General features: G+C 45.6%; 1 protein-coding gene across 5 annotated transcripts in view; it reads left to right on the forward strand.

The window, feature by feature from the left end:
* The window catches only part of KLC4 (kinesin light chain 4), a 230714-nt gene that overhangs the window by 97333 nt on the left and 120989 nt on the right, over positions 1–12392 (forward strand). For all 5 annotated transcript variants that reach the window (XM_030195691.1, XM_030195692.1, XM_030195693.1 and 2 more), the window contains exons 9-10: positions 2052–2151; positions 3786–3838. In XM_030195691.1, coding sequence (XP_030051551.1) covers positions 2052–2151; positions 3786–3838 — 153 coding nt within the window. The remainder of the gene's footprint in view (positions 1–2051; positions 2152–3785; positions 3839–12392) is intronic.

The raw sequence follows: 12392 nt of genomic DNA on the forward strand, positions 1-12392 counted from the left end.
GTGCGCTTTCTCAAGGGAGTTAATCACCTGCGCCCTCCTCTGCACTCAGTGGTGCCTGCGTGGAATCTCAACCTGGTGCTAAGAGCATTGCAGAAGCCGCCTTTTGAACCCTTGTCGAGGGCATCTCTGAAAGACCTGACGTTGAAAGCAGTCTTTTTGGTGGCTATCACTTCAGCCAGAAGAGTTTCCGAGCTCCAGGCGCTCTCATGTCGAGAGCCTTTTCTGCAGTTCACTGAGGCAGGAGTGACTATTCGCACAGTGCCTTCCTTCCTGCCCAAGATTGTTTCTCGCTTCCATGTGAATCAGCAGCTCTGTCTCCCTTCCTTTCGTAGGGAGGACTACCCAGAGGAGTACTCTGCTCTTAAATATCTGGATGTGAGACGAGTCATCTTCAGATACTTGGAAGTGACCAATGATTTCCGGAAATCGGATCATCTGTTTGTCCTGTTTGCAGGTCCTCGTAAGGGTCTGCAGGCTGCTAAGCCTACAGTGGCAAGATGGGTCAAGGAAGCCATTGCAGCGGCTTATGTGGCCGCGGGGAAGGTGCCGCCTATCCAGCTGAAGGCTCACTCCACGAGAGCTCAGGCGGCCTCGATGGCAGAGGCCGGATCCGTCTCCTTGGAAGAGATATGCAAGGCGGCAACTTGGGCTTCGGCTCATACATTCTCCAAGTATTACCGTTTGACTGTGGCTGCACGGGCGGAGGCCCGGTTTGGAGCTTCAATGTTGAGGTCAGGGATTTCAATGTCCCGCCCTGGGTGAGTACTGCTTCGGTACATCCCACCAGTCTATGGATTGATCAGCTTGATGATATGGAAGGTAAAATTATGTATAATCATACCTGATAATTTTCTTTCCATTAATCATAGCTGATCAATCCATAGCCCCTCCCAGATATCTGTTCTGTTTTTATTCTGGTTGCATTTCAGGTTCAAGTTTAGTCTTCAGTTATTTCAGAAAGACTTCGTGTTCAAGTTCTTTCACTTGGATTCTTCAAGAGTTGAGACGAGTTTGTGTTACAGTGAGCTGCTGCATTCCTCTCCCCTCCGTTTTACGGGGCTGGATTGAGACATAAATTCTGCCGGCACTCCCTCCCGCTTCGTGCGGCTGTAGGGCAGCTTTGTACCCCTCCCGCTTCGGTGGTGTTAGGGTCAGTCAGCTCCTCCCGCGGTTGCGGTTGCAGGATAAGCCAGATCCCCCCGCATCGGCGGGTGTGGTGTCCCTCCCCCGCTCCGCGGGGATGAGCTGGACGGATTCCCCTCCCCCACTTGTGTGGGGATGAGCTGGGTTAATTCCCCTCCCCCGTTTCGGCGGTGGTGAGCTGGGCAGAGTGTCCCTTCGTGGGTGTAATTCTCTAAGTGCTGAGTCCTGCGGATGGAGCTTTGATATCGACATACTGAGGAGTTTCCGGCAGCACATGACCACATATAGGGAGGCAAAAGTTTGCTCTCTATCTCCACCTGCTGGTAGATGGACACAACCCACCAGTCTATGGATTGATCAGCTATGATTAATGGAAAGAAAATTATCAGGTATGATTATACATAATTTTACCTTCTTTCCCTCTTTGCAGATTGACCCAAAGTGCCTGTTCCTAACCCTGTAAGTTCTGCAATTATGTGGCTTTAATATTTTCTTTAACATATAATGCCACTCCCCGCCCTGTCCTTCCTGACTAGATTGTAGCCTGGTGCAACTAAACCCAAGTCAGCCTCTTGCATCACCACCTCTAGATCTAGAACCTTATTTCCCCTACTACGGACATTACTATGTGTTGCTTTCCAGATGTTTCCTTTTTACCCATTTCTGTAGAGCTGTTCAACCTTTCACTTGTCTGGGGGCTTTATTCACCCCACTCCAATGATTCTAGTTTAAAGCTTTCTTCAGCAGGTGTCACCTTGTCCCTCCTTTGATAGATGGACACCATCTGTGCTCAGAACCTCTTTAAGTCTGTATAAAAGAGTGAGAGATGCGTCATTGAATACAAGGTTCAGTAAGAGTCTTTTTGTGAGTGGAAGATGTTTGGAGCTTTTCTGCTGTTTCCCTTACAGGCTTCCTGCTACTTGAAACAAGCCAAATACAAGGATGCTGAGGTTCTGTACAAGGAGATCCTGACCCGAGCCCATGTCAAGGAGTTTGGTTCTGTTGATGGTATGTACTGACCAGACGTCTTTCTTTCTTTTAAAGCCTCTCTCTCGGGCTTATCTCAGTTGGTTTCCTTCACTGTTTCAGTCACTCTTCCGTGTGCTTTTCTCTCTGTGTCTTTGACAATCAGGGGCATTTTCGAAAGAGAAGGGTGCCCATCTTCCGACACAGATCGGGAGATGGGCATCCTTCTCTCAGGGTCACCCAAATCAGCATAATTGAAAGCCGATTTTGGGCACCCTCAACTGCAGTCCATTATGGGGGTGACCAAAGTTCACGGGGGCATCGAAGGCGTAGTGAAGGCGGGACTGGGGCATGCTTAAGAGATGGGCTTCCTCGGCCAATAATGGAAAAAAGAAGGGTGTCCCTGACGAGCATTTGGTTGGCTTGGTCCATTTTTTTTCACGATCAAGCCTCAAAAAGGTGCCCAAACTGACCCGTTAACCACTGGAGGGAATCGGGAATGACCTCCCCTTACTCCCCCAGTGCTCACAAACCCCCTCCCACCCTAAAAAAAATTTTAAATTTTTTTTTTTGCCAGCCTCAAATGTCATACCCAGCTCCATGACAGCAGTATGCAGGTCCCTGGAGCAGTTTTTAGTGGGTACTGCAGTGCACTTCAGGCAGGCGGACACAGGCCCATCCCCCCCTACCTGTTACACTTGTGGTGGTAAATGGGAGCCCTCCAAAACCCACCCGAAACCTACTGTACCCACATGTAGGTGCCCCCCTTTTACCCTTTAAGGGCTATGGTAGTGTGGGTAGTGGGTTTTGGGTGGGTTTGGGGGGGGGGGGGGGCTCAGCACACAAGGTAATGGAGCTATGCACCTGGGAGCAATTTGTGAAGTCCACTGCAGTGCCCCCTAGGGTGCCCGGTTGGTGTCCTGGCATGTCAGGGGGACCAGTGCACTACGAATGCTGGCTCCTCCCACAACCAAATGGCTTGGATTTGGTCGTTTTTGAGATGGGCGTCCTCGGATTCCATTATCACCAAAAACTGGGGACGACCATCTCTAAGGTCGACCATCTCAACGGTCGACCTAAATGTTGAGATTTGGGTGTCCCCGACCGTATTATCGAAATGAAAGATGGACACCCATCTTGTTTCAATAATAGCGGTTTCCCTGCCCCTTCACAGGGCCGTCTTGCGGGGACGCCCTCAGGAAAACTTGGGCGCCCCATTCGATTATGCCCCTCCACGTGACTCATTCTTTTTGCCTTCTTCTGCTGCACCTCTGGCTCTTTCCCTGTATGTCTTTGACTTTATTTATTATTTTTAATTAACCTTTTATTAAAGGTTTCAAAAAATATACAACGTTCCCCCGCCATGGTAGAGGCAAAATGTCTTCTTCAGTGCAGCCGCACCATAAACAAACAATCCCACAGGTCCTGGTCTCTCTTCCCAAACCTCCCAAGTAGTTTGCAGTCTGTTGAGGCTGTTTCCTCCTATGAATAAAGGTGTTATTGATTAATGCTGGTGATTATATTACCTACACATACTGAGAAGGGGTATCTACTGTGTATTGTATGTATGCCAGAAGACTACTTTACCTCCTTTTAGAAAATAGTAATATTACTTGGCAGATGTGTCTCTCTGGGTTGAAAGTTTCATGTATTGAATCTTCTCGTCCTTGGTACAGATGACCACAAGCCCATCTGGATGCACGCTGAAGAGAGAGAGGAGATGAGCAAGGTGAGTGTGGTTCTCTGCTAGTTCGTCTAAGTGCTGATTTGTGCTCATATTCTATCACGCGTTCAGCGCACAAATTTACTGATATAAAATACTAGTGCTCTTTATAGAACCACCCCCATTATGGCTAGCATTGTGTACAGAAGAGGGTCCTTTTGCTAAGCTGCGTTAAATTGTGCTTAGCATATCTTAAAATGGCGTCTGCAGGACACACTCAGGTATAGGAGCCGACTCTGTGGGTGCTTGAGCACCCCCAGTATTGAGCAAATTCCTTGTATGTGTCCAGGGAGGGGTTATTTTCATTAGGCTTAGCACCCCCAATAATTTTGAAAAGTTGGCTCCTATGCACTCAGGTATCCTGAGGTAACTACCAAATTAGCACACACTTATCCAGGCAGTAAAAATATTTTTTTTTGTGGTGGGGGAGGGGGCTTGTAGAAATAGCCTAATAATTCACACTGGGCCCCAGTGGGACAGTGTAAATAGAGACGAGCAATATTATATTATAGTAGCATTCTGGACAAGGAAATCCCACCTCTTATAAACAATCCTGAATTCTCATTCTTTACATTTGCTACTAAACTGAAAATATGAAACTACTGGCAGTAATAAAGATTTTATTTACATTCCTGAAGAAAAGCGAAACAAATGAAGACAGAAATAATAACAGTAATGTCCTACGTTCAGAATGTCAGTTTAAAACTGCTATAATAAACACAAATCGGATATTATTTAAAACAAACACACACTTCCGTAGAACCGGTGAACATAGAGCTTGGCCTGTACCTGGATGTGCAAGTCAGTGGCTCCTGGGAACAGCTGGTACTGCTGGCAGTCACAGACAGAGCCGGTTTCAGTGCGTTCAACGGAGATCAACAGGTGAGATGAAAAGTTGTGGAGAGTCTTAAATGTACAGAGGCCAATGGTGCCTCTTTACATCATTTGTGCCATCAGGAATGGCTCCGAAGATCTGATAGCTTCGCAAAAGATAATTGGTTGCCCACTTCTAATATTATAGCTTGCAAAAACCGAAAGAATATCTTTTGACCTCACTCTGGATGCTTTTCTCAGAGCCCTGGCTCCAAACAGTCTTGTGATGTTATTTCTGGGGACTTTCACTGAGCCTGGTTTTGTTGTGACCTGGATTTTCTTGTCTTGCATCAGCCGGGTCATGTAAATTTCTTTTTAATTAGAACAAGCATGACTCAGCAGAGTTGCAGATCATAGCAAAGGTCTCTGACTTGAAGCATAGCACTGTAGAATTGATGATAGTCACAATAACTCAGGCACAGATTGACAAGCTCTGTATAGCACTTGTTATTTGTGGCGGGGGCTCGTACCCATAAAGGTGGAGAGCGCATCCACGTTAGTGCGCCCTAACTGGTTAACACATGTTTGTTGCATGATCCGTTATCTCCTACAGAAAGGTGTAAGGGCTCATGCGGTAGAAAATAGTCATTAATGCAAAAAATGAAATAAAATTGGCTGTTTTATGTCTGCGGTAAAAATGTCCTTAGGAAAAACCCACGTAAGGCCTTGAAGACCAGTTTTTCCTTCAGTTTAGTAAAAGGACCCAATAGTTGAAATAAATTTAAGAAACCACAATTGAAACAATAATAAAAAAAACCCATCAGCATGTCATTTTCTTTTAGAAACAGAGATATGTGTCGGCAGATAAAGGCCAAATGGCCCATCAAGTCTTCCCATCCTCAGTAACCACTAACTCCTGCTTTCCCTAACAGATTCCACATGCCTGTCCCATGCTTTCTTAGATTCTGACACAGTTCTCGTCTCTTCATCTTCCACCATGAGACCATTCCACATGTCCACCACCCTTTCCGTGAAAGTGTATTTTCTTAGGGTTTTATTTATTTATTTGTTGCATTTGTATCCCACATTTTCCCACCTATTTGCAGGCTCAATGTGGCTTACAGAGTTTGGTTAAGACATAGTCATTCCATGATATCAGACACAATTAGTGATGTTCAAAGATTAGGTGAGGGAAGAGAGAAGGAAGGTGTTAGGCAGGTTACTTCTGAGCCTGTTTCCTCTTAACTTCATCCTGTGCCTTCTCATTCCAGACTTTTCCTTCATTTGAAAAAGGCTCACCTGAACATTAATGCCCACCTCTTTAACATTGCTTTTGACTTGTAACCACTCGCCTCCACCTACTCTCTTCTCCTCCTTCCTGTACACATTAATTGATTTGATTTGCTTACTTTATTTTTTTTTTGTCTATTAGATTGTAAGCTCTTTGAGCAGGGACTGTCTTTCTTCTATGTTTGTGCAGCGCTGCGTACGCCTTGTAGCGCTATAGAAATGCTAAGTAGTAGTAGTAATTAATGCCACGGAGGTATTTAAACATCTCTATCATATCCCCTCTCTCCCACCTCTCTTCCAGAGGTCTATAAGCCTGTCCCTATATGCTTTGTGACAGAGACCACTGACTAATTTTGTATCACTCTCTGGACCATCTCCATCCTGTTTTATGTCTTTTCATAGGTGCGGTCTCCAGAATTGCACACAATACTCTAAATGAGGCCTCACCAAAGACTTGTATAAGGGCACTATCGCCTCTTTTTTCCTACTGGTCATCCCTCTCCCTATGCACCCGAGCATCCTTCTGGCTTTGCCTGTCGCCTTTTTTTACCTGTTTGGCCACCTTAAGATAATCAGATACAATCACCCCCAAGCCCCGCTCTTCTTTCATACACAGAAGTACTTCACCCCCTATACTGTACCGTTCCCTTGGATATTTGTAACCCAAGTGCATGAACCTGCATTTTTTAGCACTAAATCTTAGTTATCAGTTATTGGACCATTCTTCAAGCTTTGCTAGATCTCTTCTCACTTTATCTACACCCTCCAGGGTGCCTACTCTATTAAAGAGTTTGGTATCATTCACAAAAGAGACAAACCTTAGCAGACAGTCCTTCCGCAATATCACTCACAAAGATGTTAAAAAGAGCCAGCTCAAGCACCAATCCCTGCGGAACACAACTGATAACATCCTTTTCCTTGGAGCAAACTCCATTTACCACTACCCCCTGTCTCCTTCCATTTAACCAGTTTTTAACCCATTCAGTTGCTTTAGGGCCCATACCGAGGGCCTCAGTTTATTTATCGGTCGCTTGTACGGAACTGTGTCAAAAGGCTTTGTTAAAATCCAAGTACACCACATCTAGCGCCCCTCCCACATCCAACTGTTTCGTCACCCAGTCAAAGAAATCGGTGAGATTTTCTGACAAGACCTGCCTCTAGTGAAACTGTGGTGCCTCAGTTCTCAGTTCATTCAGTTCAAGAAAGCTCACAGTCCTCTGCTTTAGAAGTGTTTCCATTAGTTTGCCCACCACTGAGGTCAGACTGACAGGTCTGTAATTCCCAACCTCCTCCTTCCGCTCTTGTGTACAGGGATTACATCTACCCTTCTCCAGTCATCTAGGACCACTCTAGACTCTAAAGCATTGAAGAGGTCAGACAACGGAGCCGCCAGAACGTCTCAGAGTTCCTTGAATACCCTCGGATGTATCCCATCAGACCCCATCACTTTGTCTATTTTAGTTTAGCTAGCTCCTTAGAACACAGTCTTCTGAGAATCGGTACCGGTCTACACACATCCATCCCCATTAGCATTTGTTTTCTGTAGTCCTACCCCCAGTCTTTCATCCGTGAACACAGAACAGAAATAATTGTTAAGCAGTTCAGCTTTATCCTTATCAGCTTTTCCATATTCCTCCCCCTCTCCCTCCCCCTCTCCCTCTCCCTCCCCCTCTCCCTTGAGCCTTGCTATGCTATTATGGAACTTCCTCCTGTCACTTAAATATCTAAAAAAAAAATGTTTTGTCCCCTAATTTCATCGTATCACTTATCTTTTCTTTCATTTGTATGTATGTTTTCCTGACAGCTTTTCCAGCTACTGTTAGCTTTTTCAGGTATTTTTGTCTGTCCTCCTCTTTCTTTTTTTTTTTTGATTTACAAGAAGTCTTTATTTGAAATTTAGAATAAACAACATACAATCGGTATCAAGCTGTCTTTACATATCAACTTCAAAATTCAAGCAAGCATACGACCAGCCACCCCTTATTGCTATTACAACATTACAGCCAAAGGTAGCCTCTACAACTTCAAACCCTCCTCCCCTTCGAAATCCCCCCTCCCGTGCCTGTCCTCCCTTTTCTGAGTGGTATTGTAACGTATGAAGTCTAACCTTCTTTCCCTTTTCAACTACTACGTTTGAGAACCAGAGCAGCCTTCTTTCTCACCTTTCAGTTTTGCCCACTGATGTGCTTCTTCTTCTTTCAGTTGACTATGAACATGCCCTAGTTGGCATATATTCAGCCACAAATTTATCTTTAAACAATTTTTATTGATGACAAAAATAAATTGAAAATTATTGGTAGCATCAATAGAAACCTTGCCAGAGCAACTAACACCCACTCAATACAAAGGGATAAATACAGTCATCAAACTTTTAACCATTTTAACCTCTCCCACCCACCCCCTCTACAACCCAACACCAGATTTATTGCCCTGACCGCACACTGATGGACTGCGCATAAACATATAAGGTAGTCTTGAAAGAAACAGATCAGTATTCCCAAAAAGAGTAACAAACCTATCCTAAAACCCAATCATTACTACCCCTCCCACCTCTCCACTACCCCCTCCAAACTCCGGCAAACCTACCCGCATTAACCGTAATACTACTCTTAAATCTCCCCCCCCAACCCCCACCCCCGAAGCACTGCTCAATGCACTCCTTACTGTACAACCTATCCACCCCAAGGGAGCCTATTCAAAATTTGACTATGCGCCCGCTGTGAAATTTTGTTCAAATAAGCCTCCCACACTGCGATAAACCTCCGCTGCCTTCCCGGGGTCAAACTTGCTCCTCTAGACTCCCGTGACATTAATTAGTGGAGCTTATTTCTCCAATGCCAGAAGGAAGGCGGGCAATCCCAATGAAGAAGGATGCATTTCCTCCCCAATATACATGCCTTATCCAAAAACAATTTCTCACCCCTTGTACCCTCCCGCCACAGACCAGGTGCACTAAATAAAGCTCTCTTAAAAGTTAATATAATCTTGCGCCCTAACACCCCTTCCAAAAATCGACCGACTGCAAACCAGAACGAAGAAATCAACCTACACTGCCACATACCATGAAAGAACATTGCCTCCATCCTCTTACACTTCCTACAACACTGCAAATCCAAGATCTCAGCACGAAAGGCCTGTCTCTGAGAGAAATATGCTCTATGTACTGTTCGAAAATGGCACTTCTGCAATTCTGCACTATGCACCAAACGTGTGCCACCCTGGAGAGCCGATAACAGCAACTTTGCCGAAACACTCCTACCGACCTCTGTACTCCATCTATCCACAACCGCAGTCAAGTCCCTAGCTTGAGCCAACCTACCTAAAGTACCGTGAAACTAAGAAACCGAGATTTGTCCCACTGCATCTCCTTCTAACAATTCTCGCAATTGCCTACCAAACCGTGGACCAAACTACCCCTCGATAAAGAACGCACATAGTGAGACAATTGTCCATAGGTCAGACAAGTGGACGAGCCCTGCCCACAACGCGCTGAGAAATCTAGAAATGACATTAAAGACCCGTCTTCATTTACTAGGCTCTCTAAGTGAATCACTTCCCCTTCCGCCAAGGAGCGGAAAACCCCGCTTTTATCACCCGGCCAAAACGATACATTCCCCCGTAATGGGAGCCACACGCTGCTGAGATGACACTGTCCCCAAATTGACAGCACCACTTTCCATAAATACCATAGGGGTTGAAGCAGTATACTCCCACGTACTCTCTCCGGCAATTCTTCCTTTAGAGTGTGGAGCAGAGAAGTCATATGCCACAGGCAAAAATAAGCGCGTTCCAACCCCACATCCATATAGGTTTCCGTACCCATCAACCAATCTTGTAAATGCCGAAGCAGGCACGCTTGGTTATATTTCCTAAGATCCGGGAGTCCCAACCCTCCCGACTTTTGCGCACCTATCAAATACTGCCACCGCATTTTTGACTCCCCCCCCCCCCCCCAGCAGAACTTCACCACCATCCTCTGAAGCACTGCCAACTCTTTCCTAAACAACCATATAGGCAAAGTCTGTAACACATAAGGAGGGGCATAATCGAACGCGAACGCCCATTTGTAAAAACGTCCATCTCCGAGAATGGGTCTGTGAAGGGGCGGGCCGAATCGTATTTTCGAAAAAGATGGACGTTTATCTTTAGGTTCGAAAATACGGTTTGTGCCGGGCAAATGCATAAGATTTGGGCGTTTTTTGAGCTAGGCGTTTTCGTTTTTCAGCGATAATCGAAACCAAAGCGCCCCAGCTCAAAAACGAACAAATCCAAGGCATTTGGTCGTGGGAGGGGCCAGCATTGGTAGTGTACTGGTCCCCCTGAGATGCCTCTATGCCAGTCTCAAATATCATCCCAAGCTCCATAACAGCAGTATGCAGGTCCCCTGAGCAAATTTAGTTTAGTTGGTGCTGGCCGGACCCATGCAGAAAGCAAAAATCGGAAGGAAAAAAAAAACCTGCAAGTGCAGTTGGGGACGTCCAAATTAAAAAATAGTAAAAGGGAGATTTGAACCAGCCACCTTCTGATTCCCAGGCCAGGGTTCTAAGCACTGCACCACATGAATCAGTTGTTTAGATGTCCTTCCTTTTCCATTAAGTCCCTCCAAGTTTCTGTCAGCCAATCACAGCTCCTTTAGCTGACATCATGTCAGCTAAACAGCTGTGATTGGCTGACAGAAACTTGGAGGGACTTAATGGAAAGAGAAGGATATCTAAACAACTGATTCATGTGGTGCAGTGCTTAGAGCACTGGCCTGGGAATCAGAAGGTGGCTGGTTCAAATCTCCCTTTTACTATTTTTTAATTTGGACGTCCCCAACTGCACTTGCATGTTTTTTTTTTTCTTCCGATTTTTGCTCTCTGCATGGGTCCGGGCAGCACCAACTAAACTAAATTTGCTCGGGGGACCTGCATACTGCTGTCATGGAGCTAGGGATGATATTTGAGGCTGGCATAGAGGCTGGAAAAAAAGTGTTTAAAGTTCGGGTTTTTTTGGTGGGAGGGGGTTAGTGACCACTGGGGGAGTCAGGGGAGGTCATCCCCGATTCCCTCCGTTGGTCATCTGGTCATTTAGGGCACTTTTTTGGGACCTGTTCGTGAAAAAACAGGGTCCAGAAAAAGTGTCCTAAATTCTGGCTAAAAACGCCTTTATTTTTTCGATTATCGGCCGAGCGCACCCATCTCTCCTCAGTCGATAACCACGCCCCAGTCCCGCCTTTACCATGCCTCCAACACGCCCCCGTCAACTTTATGCGTTCCCGCGACGGAGTGCAGTTGGAAACGCCCAAAATCGGCTTTCGATTATACCGATTTGGGCACCCACAAGAGAAAGACGTCCATCTCCCGATTTAGGTCGGAATTTGGGCGTTTTTCTCTTTCAAAAATAAGCTGGATAGCCATCTGGGGAAGACCATCATTCTGAAAAGATACAACCGGCCCAGAAGGGATAATGGCATTGAGGACTACTACTACTACTTATCATTTCTATAGCGCTACTAGACGTACGCAGCGCTGTACACTTGAACATGAAGAGACAATCCCTGCTCGACAGAGCTTACAATATAATTAAGACAGACAAACAGGACAAACAAGAGATAAGGGAATATTAAGGTGAGGATGATAAAGTAAGGGTTCTGAACAAGTGAATAAGGGTTAGGAGTTAAAAGCAGCATCAAAAAGGTGGGCTTTTAGCTTAGATTTGAAGACGGCCAGAGATGGAGCTTGACGTACCGGCTCATGAAGTCTATTCCAGGCATATGGTGCAGCAAGATAAAAGGAACGGAGTCTGGAGTTAGTGGAGGAGAAGAGTGCAGATAAGAGAGATTTACCCAGTGAACGGAATTCCTGGGGAGGAATGTAGGGAGAGATGAGAGTGGAGAGGTACTGAGGAGCTGCAGAGTGAATGCACTTACAGGTCAATAAGAGGAGTTTGAACTGTATGTGCAAACGGATAGGAAGCCAGTGAAGTGGCTTGAGGAGAGGGCTAATATGACAACCAGAGGACCAGAGTGATAACTTCTCTTTCGTCTTCCTAAGCAGCCTAGAAATATTAATCTCATATAACCTCGAGGTATCCATGGTTAACTGTATACCCAAGTACCAGAATGACTCCCCAGCCCATCTCAAGGGAAACCCTTCCCCCCAGGACCGTCTCAAGGTATCCGAACTTGCCAACGCTTACGATTTTAGCAGGTTCAGCCTAAAACCGTAAAAATCTCCAAATTCCACCAAGCTTTCCATGAGATGCGGCAAAGAGTATCTAGGCTCTGTTATAAGCATCAGTAAATCATCCGCAAAAGCGGTGGACTTAAAGATGAAATTTCCTATGTGCACCCCTTTTATATCAGGGTTGAGTTGGATCTCCCTCAACAAAGGGTCCAATGTCAAAACAAAAAGTAACGGAGACAGAGGGCAGCCTTGCCGCGTCCCTCTTCTTTTTTTTTTTGTATCACATTTTA

This window comes from Microcaecilia unicolor, chromosome 3 (assembly GCF_901765095.1).
Source record: "Microcaecilia unicolor chromosome 3, aMicUni1.1, whole genome shotgun sequence".
Classification (NCBI taxonomy): Eukaryota; Metazoa; Chordata; class Amphibia; order Gymnophiona; family Siphonopidae; genus Microcaecilia; species Microcaecilia unicolor.